General features: G+C 34.8%; 2 protein-coding genes and 1 pseudogene across 2 annotated transcripts; 1 reads left to right on the plus strand and 2 right to left on the minus strand.

Moving 5' to 3' along the window:
• Positions 1–366: 366 nt before the first annotated feature.
• LOC149399475 (putative galacturonosyltransferase-like 2 pseudogene) lies at positions 367–1,651 on the minus strand (annotated as a pseudogene).
• Positions 1,652–19,251: 17,600 nt separating this feature from the next.
• LOC149399476 (RING/U-box superfamily protein) lies at positions 19,252–20,878 on the minus strand. The gene is made up of 2 exons (XM_089613520.1): positions 20,634–20,878; positions 19,252–20,218 (listed from the first exon to the last, which is right to left on the minus strand). Exon 2 carries the CDS (start codon positions 20,193–20,195, stop codon positions 19,494–19,496), a length of 702 nt encoding a protein of 233 aa, XP_089469646.1. The 5' UTR covers positions 20,196–20,218; positions 20,634–20,878; the 3' UTR covers positions 19,252–19,493.
• Positions 20,879–22,934: 2,056 nt separating this feature from the next.
• Positions 22,935–26,922, plus strand: LOC149399477 (cysteine-rich receptor-like protein kinase 25). Its single transcript, XM_089613486.1, has 7 exons — positions 22,935–23,759; positions 24,483–24,629; positions 25,367–25,476; positions 25,564–25,774; positions 25,846–26,083; positions 26,260–26,410; positions 26,487–26,922. The coding sequence occupies exons 1-7, from the start codon at positions 22,958–22,960 to the stop codon at positions 26,793–26,795; spliced, it is 1,968 nt and encodes a 655-aa protein (XP_089469612.1). The 5' UTR covers positions 22,935–22,957; the 3' UTR covers positions 26,796–26,922.
• The last annotated feature ends 263 nt before the right edge of the window (positions 26,923–27,185 follow it).

Genomic DNA, 27,185 nt, shown 5'->3' on the forward strand with positions numbered 1-27,185 from the left:
AAAAAAAAAAATGGTGAGAAATAATAATTTATTCACAACTATCGTCGGTTACTAGTTCATCACCAAATCGAAAAGTCTCATAAAGGTTTGGTTTTCTTTTTTTCTTTTATATAGATAATAAAGCTGTTAATTTTCTTCTAGAGTTTCTGTATATCTATAGACTATTTAGAAGATTTATTGATGCAAAGTTTCTGTATATCTATAAACACACATATAATACGTTAAAAAGGAAAGAAAAACTTGGGATATAATTAAGAAGAGTCCTCAAAGCAATTATAATGTACTTGCATTCATCATTTCATTTCATGTAGTACGTTAATGGCTATATAATAAAGGGAATAAGATACAAAACGATCTCAGTAGTCGTCGTAAACCATCTCTTCTCGTCGGAGGATGCTAAATTAAACGCCAAAATAGTGTATACATACGCCATATAACCAAAAATATTAAAACAAAATAAAAATAAAAAATTAATATAATCATCAGTATCCGTAAAAACAAAAATATAAACCTAATAAAGAGTGAGTGAGTGTCTAAATCACTACATGATAGAGGAGTCAAATCCAAACCCAGATCTTCTCGTGTCTACTTTCTCCAATAAATCATATGGGGCCCACAAGGCGTCAAGCGGGCAGGGCCGACCCGAATCCAATCGGGCCCACGGTTTGCCCTTCCCGCTCCAGTGAAGCAGACTTACTGGGCCCGGGTGTAGATCCCGGCAAAGCCCCCGGAAATTATCGCCGCCGAGCCCGTGCTGATTCCACCGGTGATCCACCGGAGCGATGTTCCCGGCGAACACCAGCAGAAATGGCGGGAGAGACCCGAGCTCGTAGATCCGGATCCTCTTCTGGAGCTCCATCCAGTCGACGATCCGCTCCGTGTACGCGCCCACGCGCCAACGCGCCAGGTCCATCACCATCACGCCGGTGTTGAAGTAGCACGCGCTTCGGCCCGCGAAGGTGAGGGACAGCGACGGGTTCGCCCAGAATGTCGGGGTGAAGTAGGAAGTGAAGTTCGCGTTGCAGTATTCGGGCGCGGCGAGGACCACGCCCTCCGGTAGGCGTGTGGAGGCCAGCTTCGACACGTCGTCGACGAGGATCACGTCCGAGTCGAGGTACACCACGCGCGTCACGCGCTGAGGGAGGATCTTGGCTAGGTAGTTGCGCGCGTAGTTTAGAGGCGAGTCGAGCGCGGAGCGGATCGAGGTGGAGATTCGGCCCGACACCGTGGCAGGGTCGAAGGGGTAGATTCGGAATTTCAGGTACGGAAACGAACCTGATAAAAGCGACCGGAGAGAGGACGACTCTTTGTCGTTTTTGGGCAATGCGACGAAGTGGAAGTTTATGTCTTCGGGGCAAGATGAGTGTTGAAGGATTGACAGAATCGCGGCCATTGAGCCACGGAGGTACGTGGCGTCCAGAGTCATCGCCACGTGGACCTCCTGATCGCCGGAGACGGAGGGGCAGTTTGGGGAGTTGTAGAACTTGGGGGCTTCTTTGAAGACCTGTTGTTGATCGTCATGGGATTGGACGGATTGGATTGATAGGACGAGAATGATGAGAATATGGAGAGTTTGGTGTTTTGAGTACATGTTTGGTGTACAGATTATAGAGAGAGAGAGAGAGAGAGAGAGAGAGAGAGAGCTATGGCCAGTGTGTTTATTGAGCTTTTAAAGCTTTAGAGAAAGAGAGAGTTCTGGTGTGAATATCATTATTTGAAGACCCACGTTGGGTTTGAAAAAAAATAATACTACGAATGTGAGGGTCAATGGTCTCCTTCTATGTCATTGGGAAAACAATGCTTATTGATGACTTTAATTATATCAAATATAAAGTATTGCTACTCTCCAATTGAAATTTTGTAGAAATGCTTTGAATTTTATTGATTTTTTCCATATTTCTAATTCCAACTGTTGTGTGATACTATGAACGCTCGTTGGGAAGATAAGTTTGTGGGAATAATCTTATATTTGACAGCTATAATACTAAAATGTTCAGTCATTTACTGATGGCCTTTCCTAATTTATTAACCCAGTGTGAAGGGTGAGGAATGTTTATCTGCCAACTTTTAAAATTATATCCAAGGGAATTTCTAAAAGACAACAATTGATTTAATGTCTTTTCAATAATTTAAAAGGGAAGGGGACTCTAGCATAATCTAATTATTAAATTCACATCACCTCTAAAATGGAGATCGTGAGTTCAATCATCACTGATAGCAAATTTATCCTTCAAAATAAATCATTTAAAAGCGAATTGTTTACGCTATAAATTTTTTACAATTTTACACACGATAATTTTTTTTTTCCTTCTATTTGATAAAAAAACATTCACATGTAATAAATCAGTTTTGTTTTGTTTTGTTTTTTTTTTTGTTTTTTTTTGTTTTGTTTTTAAGTAGTGTTAGGAATATGTTGTTTAAATCGGATTGCCATAGTATTATTGATAACAAACTTAGTTGCAGAGTACCATTTCCATAACTCTTGACAATGTCACAAACAACGACGCGACGCCATAATTATTAGAGTTTTACGACTTAAGATATATAGTCAAAAATTCCTTTTACACCAAAGATGTTTTGGCCATATCATTAACATTATAGAGAAAATCGGGTTTGTACATTTCGACGAAGGAAAAACTAAGATTAGATAATCCATAGTTTGAATAAACAGTTCTAACCCAAGAGTGGACGAATTAAAGAGGCGTTTCTTATTTAACGACTTTGACGAGAGAACCTTCCACATCGATAATAGGATTATGTGGAACTCAACATTTTTAATGTTGACAACCTTCTTGACCGATAGATAAGTATATGTTATTAGATAATATGTGAACATGTTCGGAGGCCATAACATAACCTAAATAGACATTGAAGTGCCTAAAACTTTTTGTTGTTTTCTTAATTTTTTTTTTACCATGAAACATATGTATTGTTGGCTGTTTACACACACACACACACACACACACACACACACACACACACACACACACGTATCTTATTTAGCAATCCATAGTTTTACAAAAATTGCCGAGCATCTTCATAGCGCACACTTTGAAATATTTCAATCGTGTGTCTCATCTATGAGAACAAAGTTTGCAAAATAACGGAATACATGAAAGATTCCTTACTTACATGATTTTGCATACATTTTAGACTCCCGAATGAAATTTGGAGATTATCTTACATTTTAACAATATTTAAAACTTATAACTGGACAAAATTACGTTGCACACGATCATGGAAGGGTCGTGGACGAGATTTACTCATTTTTCAGGGTGTACCAAGGATAACTACCAACTCTTCCCATGGCGAGTCCACCACGAAACACCTCAACAAGTAAAAGAATGTATCATGAAATGTGGCGTTTTGTACGAGGTAAGAGTTCGTCTCCAAGATCGTCACCACATCCATCAACCTCTCAAGAGACATCTGAACATGACAAGATCACGTTATACAACTCTCAACAATTCGCCTCCATGAACCAAGTCGACCCCAACTTGCTGGCATGCTGGAGGCAACACCAAAACATATTCTCAAGATTGTTCAAGATGGTGTGGGATATACATTTAGTAGCTCGGGTCGCATCATAGACGATCGAATGCAAAGTTAGAAACCGAAAATGGTCGAGACATTGGTCATTTACAAAGATTGGTGTCAACTTGAAGACCGTGCCCAAAAAACATTTGTGAACATTAATATTGTTGATGACTTTGATGTAATTAACTTTCAAAACATTACTATTCATGAGTAGAATTGTAATGTCTTACTTTTTTTTAAGTGATTAATAAAGATGCAATTCATTTTATGTATTAGCACCTTTTTTTTACAAGATTATTATTTTAATTCTTTTTTATTTTTCATTTAAAATTATTGATTTTTTTATTTTTTATTTATTTAATATACCGGAAATTATCGAAAATTAAACTGTTTGTTTAAGCTTAACGGTAATACTGTTATCGTCAAGTCCCGAAGGTTTGATTCGTGTCTAACGGAAGTGTCATTTCCGTTAAGCAATGGTTGACACAATAACGGTAACGACACTACCGTTAGCCACCGTTGCGTTTGAGTCGTTTTTTAGTTCGATTTTTTTTTCTCTTTCATGTTTTCTAAACACATTAAAAAAAGATGAAAAACATAATGATGAACCAACTTAGTCTAATCGTAAAGAAAGTCCTATATCGCGGCCGCAAATATAGGAGCATTGAGTTGATATCCGTACAAAAATGACCATCCTCGCAAGCGAGTAGATCAAATGGGTTGGGAAAAGGGAATTGAAAGTAATGGTATCAAAAGGACAACCCAATTATCAGAGACTCTGACCATAAAAGACTCAAAATGAAAAGCATGGTGGTTGTGGTGCAATGAGATGAAACCCTAGGAATAGTAAAACCCGCGCTGAAACCAATTTTGTACGTATACGTACATTATCCATAGTTGAATATAAACGTAAAGGCGGTGATCGAATCATTTTATAAATGGCAAGGTATTATGTGTGTGTATACTGTATAGATATACTTAAATTCATATATATGAACATGAAGATTGACTGTAGTTATCATAATACTAGAGGTATATATCAGCCTTCAAAAATCTTGGTGAGGTTTCAATCTCAAGGATAGCTCCATTTCAACTTATTTTTGTGCGTATACGTATGTATCTAAACTTCTAATAAATAAAACCGAAAGAAATCAAGGCCAGTTGATATCAAGGAAAATAAGTAATTGCTTTAGGCCTCCAAATAGTTGGGTGCCCAGTATTTGTTTTCTTAAAAAAAAAATCAAAATTAATTAATAAAATTTCAAAGGACATATTTCTTTATATTTTTAAACAGTTAGTCTATTCAATCATAAAATCCCCCTTCAAACATTTGAGTTTGGAGACCCCATTTTTTTTTAACCCGAATTGAATAAAATAATTAAACATATAATCATAAATAAAAGAAACTTTGTGACGTTAAGCAGTAGAAATTAATATGTTCAAAACTAAGATGTTTGAATTGTAAATGTGCAACTAAAATAATAAATAATACAACCTTCAAAAAAATTGATAAATAATAGTTGGTCTCCTTAAAAAAAGGAAGAGAAAAAACAAATCAATAATATTAATTCCTTGTCATAATACAAAACTATTATATAGTTGATGTATAAAAAATATATAACAAATTAAGGAAGAAAAAAAACACTATTATATAGTTCTTTGATAAGTGTTCACCAACTTGAATGTAGGGGATCCTCGTAAAATCTTATACCTCTTCATTTATAATTGGACATGTTCATATCAAACCTACAATTCCCTGAAGCATATGTATATCCATGCTTGCCAGTACTATCACCATCTTCAACGATATTGGCCCATCCTACCAATATTGTAACTATAATTAAAATATTTTTCTTATTGGAATTAGCACTTATTTTTGCGGTTTTGAACTTTGATGTAACATATCCGAATCGCAAATATAACAAGAAATGTAAACGAAGTCCGGAATCAAAGTATGTCATGAATCTCCCTACCCTGAAATAAATAATATCGTCCGAAACAGTTCACTTGCATCATTCAGTGAGTTGTAATAATATTTGAATCTAGACACCTCCTTTTGTTTTGTCTATATTAAATTGTCTATAAAAAGCTAGTTTTCTTTCCCCGTACTCGTAATGAATTCAGAAATTCAAAATAAAAAGAGGCCACCCTCACATTTATTATTATTGGCTTTTAGCTCCGGATATTTTGTAGAACATTCAATGGGGAACCCAGCAAACTTTATCTTTCATGAGGAAACTACCCTTGTTTTTCAACAAATCCAATATGTCTTTAAATGAATAAATAATAACAAACCGAGATGATATGATATGATATGAATACTTCATGTAATATATTGTAACATATACAACTTAAATATGAATTAGTATCAAATAGATAAATAAGGATGACAATTTTACTTCTACGAAACTGTTCAAGAAAAATTTGCATATGCATTTCAATAGGTAATTCGTATATCCATTGTATTTAAGAAAGAGTTTATACAGTAACTCGTGCAGTATACTAGACGTTAATGTTATAGAGAACTTTTTTTTTTTTTACCTTACTCTTTGTAAGATCATAAATTTTATCATAATTCATTTCAAGTTATACTCATAGCAATCTCATTTTTAATGTCGACTAGGATACCTTGGTGAGAATACATCATAAATCATCACCGCTTTTAATATTGACATCGATAAAGTCGGTAAGCTTGATCATGATAAGGTAATAATGTGCTCAAGCTAGACGAATGCCAGGTTTGTGACTATTCAATTGCATAATAGACTTATCTTTCTTCAATATAATATCTCTCGAAGCCGCTTGACGCAAACATATTCCTAAATTTCCGACAATGATATCTAGATTGACACGAATCGTTTCTTCAAATTGGCTTTGATCCTGAGATCATACCAATTTATAAGGGTAATCATCTTAATCTCTTCTCTATAAAAGGGCATCTTAAAGGTAATAGAAGCAAAGTCATAAACCCTAGTTCTTAATATACTAAGATATTAGCTCTCCCATTTTGGCCCTATTCCCCGGTTATTCTCTCTTAATTTAAGTGTGACTCGAGTCTTGACCAAAGTTTTCTTATACATTTTGGGTTTATGCGCTTGTGACAAAAAAAAAAAAAAAACTTTAGCTACGAAGGATCTTTGGGGTCATTCGCCATCCATTTTATAGTATCAACGCGTAACAATAACAAATACTCAATGTAATATGATAACAACATAATATTACAGATAATAAAGTTCTTATATATTTTTAATATTACATATATTCTTATATTTTTAAAAAATATTACATATATAATTTTATTAATATTTTTCATTGTGTATATAACTGCGTACATAAACATAAAAAGTTATTGTTAATATGTTAGCTGCTTTAGATAATAATAAAACTGATATAATAATAATAATAATAATACTAGTTTATTTATTTTAAAGTATATTTGTTATTTATTTTTTGGTTATAATAATGTAGATTACGTAATAATAAATTATCAAAATTGAAAAACAATTTCAAATAAAAGTTCAAAGCATTAAATGTGGCGAGGAACTCAATCCACAAAATTTAATGTGTGGAACTACTATTACTCCATTTTAATATGTGAAAAAGATTTGGACGCGTAGGCAATCAAATCGAACTTACATTCCCCCAGATACGTTTCTCTCCTTGGTTCAAGTAGGTGTAGATATAATAAACTTAGTGGTCAAGTTTAATAGAGTTATATCTATTTATATGTGAGAGAGAGAGAGAGAGAGAGAGAGAGAGAGAGGGAGAGAGAGAGAGAGAGCAACAGTGGTTCAACGAAAAAGAAAGGTGATGAAATGATTGTTTTGAAAACTTAAAAGGTCTCGATATGATCATAAACCATGTGAAATGTAAATTTATGTTACATAATTAGCTTAAAATTTTAAAGCAAGCTTCTTCTTCTTCAAAAAAAAAAAAAAATTTAAAGCAAGCGTGTGTGAAGTGTGAACCTATATCACGATAAATAAAGCGCACAAGAAAATATTTCACTGATTGTCACTACAATCACAACGTAAGATATAAAGATAGCCTTTAAATTGATGAGTCCATGTCGTGTAGAAGCTAGTACTCTTCATAGTCAAGACAATTCTCTAGTAAGTCAACAAACCAAGTGAGTGTTAAAAAGAAAAAAAAAAAGAAAAAAAAAAGCTTATAACTTCGTGACTTACCATGATATGGTATTTAATTTTTACATATTTTGATTTTATCAATTTATATAGGCACATCAGTAAAGTACCCCAGAAGCTATTTCATCAACCATAGTTAATGCATTTATATCTTGCTCCTTTAGGGTTATTTATTGCATTACCTAGGTGGTTGTTACCTGTAGAAAGTTTATCAAAACTGTTGCTTTTGTTCACTTGAGGAAAAGAAAATTCTGTTTCTCTGCTTAAAATAATACCTGTGAGAGAAAAGTCTCACACAATTGAGATAATAATCTCACATAAAAAAAAAAAGAAGAATAGAGGTAGTACTGATGAGAATTCTATATGATATGTAAAATAACAAATTTGCTTTCAAGTATGTGAAAACTTAGATAGTGTCACTTGACGTTCTTTCGCATAAAAGCGTTACAAACTTCCGATGGATGCACTTTTAAGCATGAATGTATGATGTCGTGGATTTAGCTGGAGACTTATTATATCTTATAATATACTTATGCGAGACCTTGTTTGAGAGGAAATTATAAGAAAATAGTTTCATGCATAACTCAAGCCCAATAATGGCTAACACCATGTTCGATCTTGATGTAAAATTTTAATCGATATATAGCAAAATGCTCAATATACAACTACTAAATGAAACACAAACTGTTTATATCGTGGATAGCTACATTATAGTCAAAACAAAGAAATTTTTTAATGTTGAAAATTAATTATATAGCCACTTCTATTAAAATCTTGTGCCCCCGAGTTAATTTTGGGCTTGTAGAAAGAAATCGAAAAATCTATTTTCACTAGACACGAAATTCCGTGTTTGACTGAAAATAATTATTCTTTTTAATGTTGATAAAAACTCCACTCCCTTAGGAAGGGAAATTTTCATTCCATTGGTAGAAATTTCCATTCCCATACATTAAAAAATATAATTAAAATAAATATTTTTTCAAATGATTAAAATGTAATTTTTTTTTAAATAAGGACTAGAATGTAAAAATGAGAAAATTAAAACTAATTTAATGAAAACGGTCTCCTTAAAACTCTCCGAGGGTCGGTAGAGAAAAAAGTAATTTTAATTTATATTCATAATTATTCAAAGTTATATATACAAATTTAATCATCAATATTTTATACTTGAAAGATCCAAATTGAAATCATCCACGAGATCGAAGTTAACAAACGTGTCTTGAGCTCGTTTGTCACGTAGAAGCCAATATTTTCCTATAAGTCAATACCTCCACCATTTCAGGAATTAGACTTACATCTTCTATCATCGGTACGTACTACTACCAGAGCTACTGGATACGGCCTCTGATGAAACAGTCGAGACATGTATTGAGAGCATGTCACGAGCTATTCTTGACAAGATGAGAAATAAATTTACGTGTTACCTCCACCACACTAGGACATCAAGTGTATCTTGTTTCATGGAAACAACCCGTGATGCGTTGTATAGTGCGATCTCCTCGTTGCTGGCCAAATCTTGAGACGTTCTTGAGGAAGTTGGCAATGGACTTAGAGATCTATGCACACCTCATACTTGTTGAACGAGTTGTTGAAACATGCATGTGCTTGTTGATTGGTTGAGTGGTAGGCTCGGCTCGGGTTGTGGTCATGACCTCGATTGATAGGTCCCAAAAAGAGAATAAAAATCTTCCACCTCTGGCGTGATCGCTTAAAATGTAATTTTTACTAGTCATAGCAACTTAATATTGAAAAAAGTACCTAAACCCTGTAAATTTGATTTAGGGGTCTAAAATGCACCAAAATCCGTATCGAAAATGAATTTTGCTTGAACCTCAATAGTTGTTATATTTTTCTTTCATGGCTTTAATGCATGGATGAAAAATGGGAAAATGGTTGACATCATGAAGATGTTGTGCTATTTTTGTTATGCTATGAATTGCTAAATGCGAAGTAGGGGTACACATATCAGAAAATGTATAAGTTTCATTTTAGAAAGTGAGAAGGAACTCACAAAAAATTTAGCCATAGCAATGTCGTTCTCGTTAATGTTAGCATTACTCGTATTGTTGTCAAATGATATTGTGACCCGTAATAACCCAGAGACAAAAGTTCATCAACATTAAGTACGTTGAATTTCATCTAATTTTGTTGTGAAGATGGAAGGTCCTCTCATTTAGGCCATTTAGTAAAAAAAAAAAAAAACGTATCTTAAGCTTGTCTACCCTAGAGTTAGAACTATAGATCCGGGTAATGGCTTCCCTAATTTTCATGATGCGGTCATATGCTTTGGAATCGGCTTTGACTATGAGTTTTATAATATGGGTTGCACATCTTTGGTGAAGAATGTTGTCCTCCCAAGTTATCTCTCGTCTTAAGCCTGACGTTGTTACTTGTGGCATTGTCTAAGGTTATGGAAATTATTCTATCACGTATACGTCACTCTTCCATCACTTGTAGTAGGAATTGTAGGATGCTATCGGCCGTGTGGCTTCTCTCAAAATTCTCTTAAAGGCTGTGATTCTTTTGCGTAAATTCGAAGAGTCGTCTATGTTGTGAATTATCACACTCATGAAATTCATCTTACTATCTTCCGACCATATGTACGAGGTTTAAACTTACTTTAAACGAGCCCGACATAAATATGGCTTTCATTTTTTTAGTTTCTTCTCGAAAAAATTTCATTATGTCTCTTCGTAATTGACTCATCTTAATCATCTGAATATCATGGACTAAATAATATATGAATCTAAGAAATCCCTCGGATTCTACATGTCTAAATGATTGGTCTGTAGAAACAATGTAATGAATGTTGTCTTCTAATCTCGTTGGGATCGTGAAAAGTTACCTGGTGAACTTTGGATGTGATGCACTTCTTGTAGTGGTGTATTAACGATGAAGTCACATGCTTGTTTTTGCCAACTTTCACGATTTTTCCATATTTCCCCACTTTATCCTCCCATTCACCAATTTCTTCAAAGGATTTCCACACTTTTTATCTCGCTCTTTTTTTGGTGGGTGGCGGGCCTCCTTCATGGGGCGGAGGTAGGTCTTCTTCCTCATCTTGTGGTGGTGATGGTGGGTGTCCTTCCTCATCCTTCTCTTCCTCTTCGTCTTTTTTATTTTTAAAATTTTGTAGTTGCTCTTGTTACACTTGGTATGGATCTTGATATGTTGGTTAGGGTTATGAATAATAAGGTTGGAGTTGTGAATAATAGGGTTGTGGTGGATATTGAGTTTGTGTATAATATGTATATGGATAGTATGGTGGTGGATTATTCGGAACATATGGAGATATTTGGTCAAATTGGCATTCTGTTTGATGGAAACTTAGAGGTGCGTATGAAATTGATGGTACTTGGGTTGGGTTGTATTCGGTGTTTTCAAAATTAAGAAATTGAGATAAATCGAGCCAATTTTGAGGGGATTGGTTCACGAGAGAGTCGTGAGTTGGCTGTGGATTTTCGGACGGTGGTATGTTTGAAGAACTTGCTCGTGAGGAACTTCGACGAGAAGTGCTTCGATGAGATCCGGACATTTTTTTAAAAATTAAAATTATATCTTAAAAATATATTTGATAACTATATAAGAAATTTATATATGAAAACACTATATAATAAAAAAGAGATATTTGAGAAGATTTTACGAAAATATGAGTAGTGAAAGAGAGTATATTTATTGTAGGGTGTGAAGAAATATTATGAATGAAGGTGAAATTCATAGGAGAATGAAAAGATGGGTTAAAAATTAAATAAAAAATTTATTCAGTCCAACTACATTTCTTACGGATGCATAATACCTCCAACGTTACATTCAATCAGGTTTATTTATGGCCGTTGGATTTACAATGGTCATAAATCCAACGGCCGAGTTTTTTTTTTATATAAAAAAATTAAAATCAAACGTCAGATAATACATGAAAGGAATGACTTCCACTTGCTTCTATGTTTTACCGCGTGTCCAGCGGAAGGAGATCCCGCCATTCACATGTAACATAAGAATTCCTTGCACTCGAATTTTAAAGCCGGAAAGATGGCATTTCCAAGTCCCTTCAGGTCAAAATTAGTATAAGCCCATGATTACTCCGAGTCAAAATTTGAGATGGAAATCTGTTTACGATTTTGTCTCAATTTAAAAGTTCGAATTCAGATTTCAATGAATTCTTTTGTAGGCAAATGTTTGAAATTTTTTTGTATTTCCGAATTCATGATTATTTAAATTGGCACTCCAAGCAAGTTTTTGTATCACGATGTGGAAATATGGTAATCAATGAAAGTTGTTGTTTTTTTTTTTTTTTTTTTTTTTTTTTTTTTCACAAAGTGGAAATAATATTTCAATTCTACCTGTTACAGATTAATTAGTTTTTATTTGTTTATTTATTTATTTTAATTTTTTTATCCTTATTACCATATTGATGAGTGACTCACCTTACATAAATCTTTTTTTATGCTCTCAAGATAACGCTTTTATTCAGTGATTTTGGGCTAAATTTTATTATTTTTGGATCTAGTATCAAAGAGAGAATTAACCTACTGCTATATCATTCATTTTTTTTGACGTGGGATCTTTAATCTTATTAGATCCAAAGATTGAAATTTCAAGAAATTACTTGAATTTTAAATACTATATATATATCTATGTATATATGTTGAACACGCACATCATTAAATGGCATGTGCAGATAACATGCCCTACATAGACTCATCCACATGCCCTACATAGACTCATCCATTTTATTTAAATTTTTATTTTTTGGTCCATGAAACATAATAGTCTAGAAATACACCTCCCTTTCCACCCCAAAACCTGCATTTATCCATCAGGTAGGCTGATCTCTATCATTGTGATTTGTTATTGAAATTGAGGTAACCATGTGATTGTACACATGGCTAAATCGTAAAGCCGCTATAACAAATATGAAATACTTTCTTCTCTCTATATATGTTTGCTCATCATCATTTATACATTCTTTTCTTCCTTTATTTTTGTTGCTCAATATATTCATCATGCTTCTTCTCTATCACGCCTTGTTGTAATTCTTAACATATTATTCTTATTGGCTACGTAAAAAAATACTATGAAAGCATGATATTAAGATTCCTAGTTATGTTTTTGGGAACAAAAATGTTGCCAAAATAACCAATCACTTGATCCGTCACGATGGAGGAATTATTCGTATAATATGATTTTGGATTAGTTTTAATTTATAACGTTTAAATAAATAATATTTGTTATTTGAGAGTTTTAGTAAACACGTACGTAAAAAAATCCAATAATAAAATGTTCAACCACATAAATTTTTTAGTTATGATATGTTAAACTGAAAAACAATTCGAAACACACATTTAATATCTTATCCTGTTAATATAACATATCATATTGAAATATACAAGTATATTGAAGCATGTTCTGGCCATATGCGGATGTTCGTTATCTAAAATATGAACGTAATTATATAAAACGTTGCTGATACGAAGAATGAAAATGTAACTTAATTACACAACAAATTAAGAGAAAACTTAGTTGCTTTAATTATAAATCTATTAATTGACGGCGAAAGAGTTAAAAAAAGAAGAAGAGTGCTAACCTTGATGGCTTAAACGGTTTTGCCACAATTGTGACATTTTGTCACAATTGTGACATTTTTCGGCTTTTTCGTCGTTCGCAGTCTTCTCTTTAAAGAACGTGTTGAGGTGATTGTTGTTGTTGTTGAGGTGGTTGTTGTTGTTGTTGTTTTCATGCTCGTCGTTGTCGTCGTTGTTGTGTCTCCTCTTGTTGTTCACGTTGCCGAGGTCGTGGCACACTAACGGCAGGATCGCTTAGACTTTGACTTCGACGTTGAGGTGGAGGTGGTGGTAGGTCTTCTTCTTCCTCCTCCTTCTCTTCTTCATTTGGATTTTGGGTTTCATCGTCATCTTCTTCTTCATTTGGATTTTGGGATTCACGCATATGTTGCTCGTATTCTTGAAATGCTTCATAAGCCACTTCGAATGGCGGAATTTGAGCTTGATAGGCTTGCTCGGGATCCATTTGAGGGTAGTATGGCACTTGGGTGTTTGGAATTTCGGTGAATTCAAAATGGGTGAAAGTAGGAGCAACATAATTTGGATCGAAACTGTATTCGGTGTTTAGGTCGGGGGCGTTTTGAGACAAGTGCAACAAATTTTCTTCAAATCGATGCATTTGTTGACCTCAGGAAGCTCTTCCCCTTCGACCTCCTCGGTTGTGAGATGAAGATGCCATGGAAAATTGATATTGAGAGCTTGAGAGTTTGAGATTGAGATTGAGAGAGTTTGAGATAAATATGTGAAGAAAATGAATGAAATGAGGGGTATTTATAGATTTTAGAAATAAATGGATTAAAAAAAATTAAAAATTCGGCCGAAATAGCCACCAACGGCTATATTCAAACGGTAAAAAATAAAACGACTCTTTTTTTTCGACAAAAAATAAAACGGCCGGACTAACGGGACCACCGCGTCCCGTTAGTCAAGATAACGGGACTCCCGCCCCGTTACTATTTCGGTAACGGGAGTCCCGCTTCCGTTACTGTGTCTAACGGTAGTGGGGATTCCGTCCCGTCCCGCTACCGTTAGGCCACGTTTACTTAAACCCATGATAATATCGTCGTATGCTTCACATTCCTAGTTTGTCTGTGTCCTCTATATAATATTTTCTTTTTCTAATATTCTGCGAAAAGGTCTGTACAAAAATCATTGTATATATTTATTAAATTAAGTAAATAAAAAAAAAACTCCGTTTATAAGTACTACATGTGGAATTGAAAGCGAGAATTCAACGTATGGGCATCACCGACACATCAGTTTAGGAAGGCAAACTCGTTGTCTTAGCTTATGTACGTAGTTTCGCACACGTAGTTTTGAATATTTATTATAGCTATATATATATGTATATGTACGAAATTGACAGTACGTGTAACGTGTTTAAGAAATTAATTGTTTGCTGTGTCATCGGGGAGAAAAGACACTATCTGACAAATAATATTTACATAATTCAACTTTGACTATTCAATATTCCATTCCGCTGATCAGTGCTCTATATTGAACTACTAGAAGATAACTAGTCCTTTGCTCATTTAATGGCTTAAATTCTTTTTATATTATTTCAATTTTATAAATCGAGTTCACAATCACATTGATTTAAAATCAGAAAAGAAGAAGACGATGAAGAAGAAAAAAATGGCCATAATTTCTATTATAGGTGTGACATGTCATCCACATCAGTAAAAGAGTCGGCTCAGTTGGTTAAAAATCGTCAAAGCTAATTAGACGTTAGTAGGATTCTTTTGTTATTGATATTCAAGAAATACGGAAAAAGAAAAATGTTAATATCTTCCGGACATTATTAGTATAGCTTTTGTACGAAGGTTCATTTAAATCAACATGAAATACACACACACACACACATATATATATATACATATATATATATATATATATGTGATAAATTCTATCGGTGATAAATTCACTCAATCACCCTAAATCCATGACATTCATTGAGTGCCTCAAGCCTCCACTCAGTGACATCAAAGAATAATTCAATGCGGTTCTCAGATTACTTCACCATTGATTGTTAATCTATCACCAGTCACGATTGACCCAGAGATGAAAATTTGGTTTGCCTTGCCTTTAAATATATATAGTTTTTAATCTAAGTCAACTTCATCCAACTCATATTTCTTGTCCAAATAACCTAAAATGTCTTATTTTAAAAATTTATTTATCTTAATCCAAATTTTTGGTTAACAGTTAAGAGCGGTTACCCCTCTTTTTTTCTTCTTCTTTTATTCTTCTTTTAGGGGATTAGAAGAATACGTTACTTCTATTTGACAGTATACTTCTATTCGACTCTTATTTTTCTACTAGGGGCATAACACAGTAGTTGTGATTTCGCAATCACTATTTCAATGGCTATAACTTTCGTTTTATAATTTTATCACAAGTTTAAACTAATTCTTATCTTCTGGAAAACTATATGGACTTTCTAAGAAAAACTCTAGATCACTAGGACAAAAAATGCTTTTAGATGCGACAATTGTCAAGGTCCGATTGTTGATAAAAATTCTCTAAAATATGTTTCTAGAAAATGTGCTTCCTAATTCGGACTCTAAAATTCTGGCTTCTTAGATCAAAGGACAAAGAATCGATAATTATTCGGGCTTCAAACAACTAAGACCCAAAATATAAAGAATTTTTCTAAGATCAAAATTGTGTGTCCAGCTAAAATCTAGTTGCATGGAGTTGAAAACTAAACCAAGGGGCCTTGTGCCTTTATAAGTATCTCAAGAGTTTCTTCCAGGCAGACCAATGATTTGCACTATCACCAAGAATATATATTTTATTTCGACAAATTGTTTGTGGGGCTGGTTTTGACATTGTCATGTTGGCTCTCACGAGAAGGTCACCAATGTACTTGGTTTGTATGAGCTTGGTCTGAACATCTTGTAGCTTGAAAACAAATAATAACTACCAATCCGTACAAAAGTTTTTCATACCCTATTGAGTGTTGGGCTCGCCTATGATCTTGCTCACAAAGTCAAATTCTCCCTATACTAAGCAAGTAAAAATATACCACCAAACTTCAACACAAAAATTGAGTTGTCTGAGGCATAATTTGAGAAGCCTGATGGGTAGTTTTAAACCATACTACCCATTAGGCTATTAACATAACCATCATGTTGTGTTGTCTAAATATCATCAATATGTTGAATGAGTGACCAACCAAAAAGGTAACAGCAAGAGTGAACACACCTATAGTACGTAGTTGGTGTAACTTAATGACTGAAGGTTTCAAAATGGTCCCAAGTTCTTTTCTTAAAACCTAGTAATTGGTATATATCAAAGACTAATTAAACTTTCAGTCCTTACAAGATTTCAACAAGTTGCAAGGTTTAATAAGCCACCAGACATGCTATATGTATTTTATCTATATGAAATCATTAGATATATATATATATATATATATATATATATATATATATATATAATTGACGACATGCATGTGGGAGTGGGAACAAGACTCGGATTTCTTTGGCCGGCTTATTTTCATTTGGGATGAAAAGCTTGCTAGGGTTGATTAAATGATAATAGTTCACTCGGAGGGAGAGTTGAGTGTGTGTCGAAAGGTGGTTTAAGAATGATCGATGGTTGATTTGTTCATGAACATTTGATGCTGGATAATATATGATCACGACAAGTTATGTTCTTTTGCTGTAAAAGCTTTGGACGAAAATATTTCAAATTTGTTATATGCCATGCTGTAAAAGCGGTGAAATTCCTCGTCTTTGAAACAGTCTTAAACGACAAGGACATGTAAACTGAATTCACATTACATAAACCATAAACAGAGCAGAGCTCAGACTGTGGAAGTTCTATTGGGAAATTATCATATTACGAAATTTCCCTTGTTCTTTCTCGGCGCTATCAACGTCGTTGCTTTCAACAATATTAGGTAGCTCAAGTAGTTGATTAATACTTACATCCACGTCCTTAATGTGAGGTCGTATCACGACTTAAATTAAATTTCACTTAAAAAAGTTTGTTGCTTTTAAATGAAAAAAATTAGAAGAAAATATCTGGTGTATTAACTTTTTAACTTTAATCTCAACAATACTGTCTTGATCATATGAATAGCAGAAAACCACAAGCATATGAATAGCAGAAAACCACAAGGAGAAGCATAGATATACAAAAAGAAATGCAATAAGCTATTACCGCCGTAATAAAATAATGCATAGTATAAAGAACGAAAAAAATTATTTTTAATTTCATTTACTTTTCAAGTTAATATATCGGACATAAAAGATTGGCCGGTCTACCACAACCAATTTTTATTAATTGTTTATTACAATGCTTTAAACGGATTCACATTAAAAAGAACTAAATATTAAGCTGATAATAGTGCTAGTTTGTTCACAATGAAGTCGTATATAAAATTATAATTTATAAATAAAAAAATTAGAAGTATTAAAATTTATGTGTATATTCTAATCACTCTAACACATTGTAGTTGCTGTCTAACAAAAACTTTAACTTCTTAAAATAAATTTAACAATTAATGAATCTAGACATTGTATTGAGCTACAAATACGAATACAAATAAATAGGTACTGGGAGAGGGGAAAAACAAAATTGGCAGCCATAAGTGGTGAGTGAAACTTTGACTCACTTTACAAACAGGTAATGAACCATTTGTCGGCAAAGTAAAAATAAAATAAAATAAAAATAAAAAATAAAAAAAATTGAACCGCCAAATGCAAGAGGTGAGATATTGTCCTATTTGTGTCTCTTTCTATACCCCTCAGATTTAATTATAGGGAAAATATCAATACTATCCTCGTGTTTAATCGAATTGCGAGATTTATCCACTCTATTTTTAGAAATATCAGACATATCCCTTTAATTTAATATAAATGACATATACCTTCCCCTAAAAAATGTTATATTACAAATATCACCCTTTTCGTTTATTGTTTACAAAAAAAAATAATTTGAACTCCCCAAAATACCCTTAATAGAATAAATATTTATTTACTATTTTATTAAAGAAAAAATCAAAATCTCTCTTTATAAAAAAAATCCTTAACTTTTTATAAAGAAATTTTTTAATTTAAACTTTTTGTATATAGTATAGAAAATAAAATTATTTCATTAAGGGTATTTTGGGGAGTTCAAATTATTTTTTTGTAAAAAATAAACGAAAAAGGGTGATATTTGTAATATAACATTTTTTTAGGGGATGTATATGTCATTTATATTAAACTGAAGGGATATGTCTGATATTTCTAGAAATAGAGGGGATAAATCTCGCATTTCGATTAAACACGAGGGATACTGTTGATATTTTCCCTTAATTATATAACTTCGTCACTTTTGTTCTTACGTGACACAGAGAAGCATAAAAAAGATACACCAAAAGGGCATATCTTTTTCCATATACAAGATTACAAGTAGCCAACTGTAAATGACTTGTAAATTTGTATATGCACAAGCAAAGCGCCAAAATTCAAAGTTCAAACGCTCTTGTCCGTAAAAGTTAAAACCAAAATCATGCTGCAAATAAACAAGTTGATCCCCCTAAAGATCCTTCTCTCCATAGTGGCGCTACCAAACCAAAAAGTCCCCGAAACTTTATAAATATGTATGATATACCAATATATTAGAAACTTTATGGTCTTGAAATATCTTCGTAATGTGAACATAAGTGTCGACTCATAAATTTTCCAATTATTAATATCTCTGATTGGGTAGTTGGGCAGGACCTAAAATTGCTTGAGAGGTAATCTCTTTTGCTTAAAGTCTTTCACCCACCAATATGGTGGCCCAGAATCAGCAAATAAATGCATTAAGATTGCATTTAACAACACGTATGCATCGAGAAAAAAAAAAGAAAGCAGATATTTAGTCAACTAGGAAGGCCTAATAAAAAGTCAACAAAGAAGATTCAAACGCACGATGCTTCAGTCAAAGAACAGAACCCATGAACACAGCTACTAGAACATGCTAACACATGTTAAAAGACCCAAAAAAATGGACTGAAGTGCTATTATGAAGCTCGTGAATTGAAAAGCCATTTATTCCCCAAAAATAACACTCACACACAAGGTTCCATGCAGATGCTAATAATACAATTGATAAGGCCACAAACAAACAATAAAAACACCATGGAAACATTATGTACAGGTAGACAAAGTTCTAAATACCACCAAGAAGCTTAGTAAGTAGAAACATCTAAACAAAAAAAAATGTAAAAAAAGAGGGACTCTTTTTTTATTTATGATTTATTTAATTACATTTACCAAAAAAGCAGCGCGATGACGACGAAGACCCCGATCACCATAAGCAGATTCTTCAACACCGTGTCGGCCTGGTGGGCCCGCCCCGCGGGCTGCGGAAACCCGTGGGCGTGTCCACCGTGGAATGAGTGGAACCCGTAAGGATACCCCGATGCCGAACCGTACACCGTCGGATCAGGAAACCCGTGGAGCTGAACGTTGAACAGCGACGGAATAAGCCCGCCAAAGGCCGTGGAGAGCGTGAAGTTCCCGATCCTCGCGCTAGCCATCGGAACGAACCCGCCCATGAAGCCGAACCCGTAGTTCCCAAACGGGTTCTGGTTCGGGTTCGGGTTCGGGTCTTGGGGCGCGGTCTGGGGTCTCTGGCCGGCGGGTCGGTGAGGGATTTCAATCCCGGGGTAGGACTTGGAGCGCGGGTCGGACTGGGTTTTGCCGCGGCCGTAGAGAGGGACTAGTCTGTCCTCTTGGACTATGGCTTTGCAGACCGGGCATTCTTGGGAGTGAGAGTGGTGGTGGAGCCACCTGTAGAGGCACGGCCAGCAAAACAGGTGGCCGCACAGAGTCACGATCGGGTCTTGCGCCAGATCGAAGCAGATGTTGCACTCGAAATCTCCGGCGTCGTTTGAACCGCTGTTGCCGGAGATCGACGGGCTTTGTTGTTGGGGCGGGAAGCTCGTCGATTCTCCGAACTCGCTTGACATTTTTCTTGATTTTTTTTTTGCCTCTGCGAATGGGTAGAAAGCAGGAACGCTAAATCGCAGAAGAAATAAGAGGCCACAGAGCAGATACGAAAGGAAACGAAGCGATACTAAACAATTGAATGCTTTTCAATCCATTTCGTGGAGTTTGACTGTGTTTTTCAGCGATTTTTTTCCTATAATTTCTCGTGCGATCAGGAAATTAAATGCCGTGATATGATCGAATCTTACAATGTTCAGCGATGATGATTCTAGGTGATGAACCTTAACGCATTTTTCAACAATTATAAAGTAAAAAAAAATATTAAAAAAAAAAATCCTCAAGCAATTGATTCAGATAAGCATTAAGACTATGAAGTATATCAAATTATTTGAAGAGGTTTTCTACGATCGGAGAAAATAAAATTGGATTCAATAAAAGAACTAGAAGAATTCACGAACCTGTTGGAAGATATCGGATAAACGAGGTCAGAACTGAAAGGAAAAGCTCTGGAATTGCCAATCCCAGGTCCCGCGATTCGAGAGCTATCTAGGAATTGTGAAGAAAATTAATGGGGACTTCAAATCTTCATGGAAGATTCTAGGTTTTTCGGTCTTTCTATATTTTCCGTAGAAATGTAGATATGTGAATTCACCGGGGTGAGTTTAGAATTTTGTGAAACCTTGCCGTGCTTGCATTAAATTATCGCATTTATCAGACGATTCCTTAGGATATGTACGGTTGAGATTAATTACCCGCTCCACATCGAGCTGATAGCTTATATTCTGGGCTGACATAGTCGAGGCCCAATTGGCCCATCATATATAATAGTATCAAACAGAAAATAAAAACGACACTCTATAGTAAAAACGACATCGTATAATAAAAAGCTAAACGACAGTAATACATCAAACGACAAGAAAAATAACAGAAAATAGTATCAACATAGAATCAAACGACAGCAACGTATAATAAAATGCAACAGTATTAAAACGACAAACGACAAAAATAACAGTAAAAACGACAATTAAAAATTCTAGGAAAATATTACACAGAAAATAAAACGACACGTTATAGTAAAAACGACATCTCATAATACAAACAAAAACGACAGTAATAAATCCAACGATATGACAAGGAAACGACATCATTTAATGCAAATGACGACGACAACAGTATCAAACAGATTTTAAACGACATCATACAGTGGAAACGACAATAAAATAAAACGACATTAATAAAATGTCAAACGACAAAAAAAATAACAGAAAAACGACAACTAGAAAATCCAAGACAAATTTCATAAAAAAACAATATTTCTTTATATATAATTAAAAAAATAAAGATATATTCCATTTCAGCAGAGTTCGAGTTTCATCACTTCACTCTCATCAATGGCGTCTATAACAAGAACCACACTAGGAATTTGACGGCGACCGATTAATCTCCGCCGTCTGTTACTTCTACCCTCTCTTCGACGGAGTCCAGTAACGTCCTCACTCAATTCCCTCTCATCCAGACCGCCGTATCTCCCCTAATCCCCGCCATTAGAGTCCTCAAAAGCTTCCCTCTCAAAGGCAAACTAGGAATTTGAAGTTTTGATTTTTTTTTCTCTCTCTCTAATTACTGGAAGTTTAATGGCTTTTTTGTGTGCGTTATTTTGAGCCAGTCGTTGTTTTAATATGCTTAGCTTGTTGTGAGAATCAAACATCTAAACTATGGCAAAATAAGAGATCAGAAGTGTGAAGAAGGAAAATATTATGTAGACCAAAACAAGAGCGGTAAGGATAAGTATAGAGTTGGATTATTGGCAAACTCGTTGTAAGACTCATTCCAACCAAATGAGTTCATAAGATATATTCATATTGGAATACGTTGTGATTCTTATGTTAAATAGGCCAACCATGTCATTTGTGATTCTTATGTTGACAACAGAGACTAGTCTTCCGGTACCTGAACGACCAGCTTTCTCCGTCGGGAAACTTGGAAATAATCATCATCTTGAAGACTTGCTTGTGCTGACCCTTGTGACGTATTTTTGTTTTGTTATTGCCGCCATTAACTCAAGAAAGAGAATAACATCGTCACAAGATGGTCGTCGCATTTCTGCGAATAACCTTGTGACGACTTTTCAACCCATGGGCACCGAGTCAAACTGCCGGGCCATTCGATCATAAATAGACGAGTATTACACCTATAAGTGTAACCATCATAAATTTGTCAATTGACCCACTAAGCTGAACGGAAAAGCAGCTCATTTTGACCTAGTCCACGCCGGTTGCTACTTCCTGAATGATATGATAGTGTTAAGACTGGAATCACATTTGTTTCACTCGACCTTATTATGTTTAAGAAAACAGTAAAAGTTAGAATTGATTTGTTACACCAACTGCTACAGTTTTATTTTTTTTTTATTTTATATATAACTCTTTCTAGATTGAGATACTTATGTGCCAGTGTCACTCGTTGTAATATTCAAGAAAACATTAAAATCTGTGTGATACGTCTTGGCTTTATACTTTACAGCTTCAAAAAGCATTCGGACGTAGTCGCAACTCGCAATTATCTTTTATTTCTCTTTTATCTTATTATGGCGAGTCGTATGAATTGATTAATTCAACAAGTATATAATATCTCGGAAGATAGTTTGGAATGAATTACGATGCATACATTATTATTAAAAAAGTATTGTTGCGTTTGCGAGTCCCTCGGTAGACTTTTCAAAGCGTGCTTCATTATTAATCAGCTACCAATGCTCAAACGGAAGCTTTTCTCTAAGTTTCCAATGACTTGGTTAAGCAGTAACACAACTGTTATCCTCTCCGTTCTAACCTCCTTTGCGATCCTCACCGAGTCTTTTATCGAACCTACCTATCTACACCACGACTGCCCAAACGTGACCACACTCTCTCCGAAAACCGTGTACCGCTCCAATCTCGACAGTCTTCTCTCCAACCTCTCCTCGGAAGCAAGCCGAGGACACGAGTTCTACAAAAAGATCACAGGCCATGGAAACGCAACGGTCTACGGAAGCTATCTCTGCGGCGGACACGTCAACGCGACCGTTTGCAAGGACTGCGTGTCGTTCGGGGCAAAAGACGCAACGAAAAGATGTCCAGTCGAGGCCGATATGGTGCTGTGGTACGACGAGTGTGTGTTGCGATTCTCAAACCGCTCGTTCTTCGACACGGTGAGCTACAGACCCGGAGTGTTCCTGATAATGGACGAGGAAGTGAAAGTGAACGCAAAGGAGGATTTTCGAAAGCGGCTCGAGAAACTGATGGACGAGTCTTCGAGGGAAGTCGAGAATTCGGCCAAGCGTTTCCTGACCAAAGAGATCGAATTCACCGATTTTGAGACCATATACAGCCTCATGCAGTGCACTCCGGATCTTTCCGGTGGTGATTGTACGGCGTGCCTCGCTGAGGCTATCGAACGTCTGTCGATATGTTGCGCAGGAAAACTGGGTGGTAGAGTTTTGTTACCCAGCTGTGCCGTTAGGTATCAGTTTTACCCGTTTCACGAGAACGACACTAATCGCTCCGCTGATGTACTTGAACTACCGCCGCCACCGCCGCGCCCCACAGGTCAGTAGAACAACGAAAAGGTTATCTTTTAAGGCTTATTAATTGAGTCAAACAAAGTTCTAGATTGCGTTTTGAAGTTGTGAAATGTTTTGTGAGAAAAAGCAGTAGTTTTTTTCATGATTTTATTTATTTGCTGTAATGGAAATTTTAATTAAGGGAGATTTAAAAAAAAAAAAAAAAAAAAATTATACATATATACCCAAAAAAAAAAAAAATCAGTAAGTTTTAGGCTAAAAATTGGTAAAAGTATGCGTAACAAATTTAATTGTTCTAGAGATATTTTCGTGTCGCTCAGACTTTTTTCGACGTTGTAGTTTTTTTTCCGGGTCTGTGGCCTAGTTTTTCTTCACGCCTTGCTTGATCTAGTTCGGCTGCCAAGACACCACGCAGTTTCGTTCTTTGTGATTGAGCTGATCTGTTGATGCTGCGTCGAGGAAAAGCCTAGCTCAACGTTGGTCTCTGGCCAACTTTCACCAAAGACACAGAGATCTGACTCTGAGAATATAAAAACATTGAGAGTGCCGAAGTCCTTTTTCTCTAAATCAGCACACGCTAAATTCTTTAGTTTGACCAATCATTTATGTTCACCACTATTGATCTTCATCTAAACGAGACACAGGCATAGCTTATTTAATATATTTTTTGGAGGTGATAATTTTGATGAGTAACGGTATAAATTAATAAAACTGTGATCTTAATGTAAGTTTAAACTTGGTTCTGTAGGAAAGACCAATGGAATGTCAAAAGCAGCGATTGTTGGGATTACATTAGCTGGATTACTTGTTTGTTTGGCTTTTGGGTTATGCTTATATCATTTACACTCGAAAACATCAAGAGTTAAGAAGTACCACAGTCTTCGTCGACAAAACGGTAAAGGAACTCAACTTCAGCTAATAAACTATATAGTAAAGATCAAGTATTGTTCCATCATTTCTCTAGTGCTGACATTACTTATTTGTATGCTGTAGCATGATTATTACAAATCTCAAGCTTTCAACACCAATTTTATATTTTTAATTTACAAAACATTCTTTCTCATACCAAACTAACATTTTGACATGAGTTTATACCATAAACACATAAGACTGTAATGTAGAGTTTAGATTGCTTGAATGATAAAATTATTATGATACAAAAGCCAGCAAAATTATTATTTTTTTGCTATATAAATGGTAGTGTAAAATCATTGAATGATCAAATTATTCATGATGGGAGTTAAGAAAACTACGAGAACTTTGAAAACATGGAAATTATTGGACTGTAAGGAATCTAAACTTCAGCTAAAATATTGAGTATTTGACTCCAGTCTTCAAATCACTTCTTTGCTAATATAAAGTTCTCTGTAAATGTAAAATTATTTTGATGGGAGTTTTTATTTTATTTTATTTTTATTAGTGAATTGGAGTTTTAATATTATGGAAATATTGGATTGTGGGGCTTGGTCTCTTTAAGAGATTTGATCAATGGCATTTAGTTCATTGGGTCTTTTGAGTCATCATATTAACTTGAGTTATTGAGTTTGACCTATTTAAATTTTGGGTTTAACAACGGTAACTAGGAGAAAAAAGAATACAAGGTCTTTAAGAGTTATATCTTTGTTGTTACAGATACCGGAATAGAGTCGTTAAAATTCAATTTGGAAACTATACAAATTGCCACTAGAAACTTCTCTATAGAGAACAAGCTTGGCGAAGGAGGATTTGGTGAAGTGTACAAGGTAGGCATAAATCATGGAACAGTGATAATCTAGTTAATCATACTGCAAGATTTATTACCTTGATATGTCTTCTTTTTTTTTTTCCAGGGGGTACTTGCAGAAGGTCAGGAAATAGCAGTAAAGAGACTATCAAAAAGTTCTGGACAAGGTGAAAAAGAATTCAAAAATGAAGTTGCCTTGGTGGCCAAGCTACAGCACAGAAACTTAGTGAGGCTTTTAGGGTTTTGCTTGGAAGAAGGGGAAACACTTCTTATCTACGAATTTGTGCCCAACAAAAGCCTCGACTACATTCTCTTCGGTATGCCTTCATTTAGTTGTTTGGCATCAATTATATCTTGATCCTTTATTAAATATATTTTTCTGTGGCAGATGTTGAAAAGCAAAGATTAATGGATTGGCAAACTCGTTGTAAGATAATAATTGGCATCGCTCGAGGAATCATGTATCTTCATGAAGATTCTCGTCTTAGGGTTATACACCGCGACCTTAAAGCGAGTAATGTCTTGTTAGATGGAGATATGCAACCAAAAATATCAGATTTTGGTATGGCTAAAATGGTTAACATTGATGAAATCCAAGGGAACACCAAGAGAATCGTCGGTACTTAGTAAGTATTAATTTGATAAATTCTTCGGTATGAAATTTCGCACTACATATCTGTATTACCAACGAGTAAATAAAGATTAAAAGAAAGATGCATTTTGATGCAAATCTTAATTGGTTTTTTCTATATTCATTTAAATTGATAGAAATTAGTAATTGAATCATTTAATTTTGGTACAGCGGTTACATGGCCCCAGAATACGCGATGGAGGGATTATATTCGGTGAAGTCAGATGCGTTTAGTTTTGGCGTAATTTTGCTTGAAATCCTCAGTGGTAAAAAGAACTCCGGATTTCATCTCACAAAATTAGCACCCAGCCTTCTTGCATATGTAAGTTTATTGCCTAGATATACAAGTTAACAGACTTATATCTTATTAGTTTACTCTTATTTTCTTGACAATTTAGGCTTGGCAGCTATGGAATGAAGGACGTTGTTTGGATTTAATGGATCTATCTCTGATAGACTCGTTCCAACCAAATGAGTTCATAAGATATGTTCATATCGGATTACTTTGCGTTCAGGAAGATGGGTATAATAGGCCAACCATGTCGTTTATGGTTCTTATGTTGACTACAGACACCATTAGTCTTCCGGTACCCGAACGACCAGCTTTCTCTGTCGGAAAACTTGGAAATAATCACCATCTTCAAGACTCTGCTTGTGCCGAGGGCTCAGACAATGGTTTGACAGTTTCTACCTTTAGTCCTCGATGAGGATTTACATAAGGTGTTACCTTGGACTGAAATTTTGTTTTACTCTAATTTATTTAGTTTTCTTATACATAATTAACGTTGTCATTAACTTGTGTCATTTTTGAAATTATGTCCACTTGTTCATCAATATATGTTTGCTGAAATAATTAGGATACTTGGAAAATTATTACATGTTGTTGAATCTTTTTTAATTTTATATATAGATTGTCTACGAATAATTGAATTACTTGAGTTCTAGATTGAGTACATTAATGGATGGATCATGGAGTAATGTGGTCGTTAATTATAGATACCACAAGAAGGATGGAATAATAAATAAGCCCAAATAACAATGGGAAAACTACTACGGATAGTGATAAACGAGAAATAATGTTACCAACCACATAAGCC

Source organism: Urtica dioica, chromosome 4 (genome assembly GCF_054948205.1).
Source record: "Urtica dioica subsp. dioica isolate 48M chromosome 4, U.dioica_male_clone48M_v1_H2, whole genome shotgun sequence".
In the NCBI taxonomy this organism is placed as follows: Eukaryota; Viridiplantae; Streptophyta; class Magnoliopsida; order Rosales; family Urticaceae; genus Urtica; species Urtica dioica.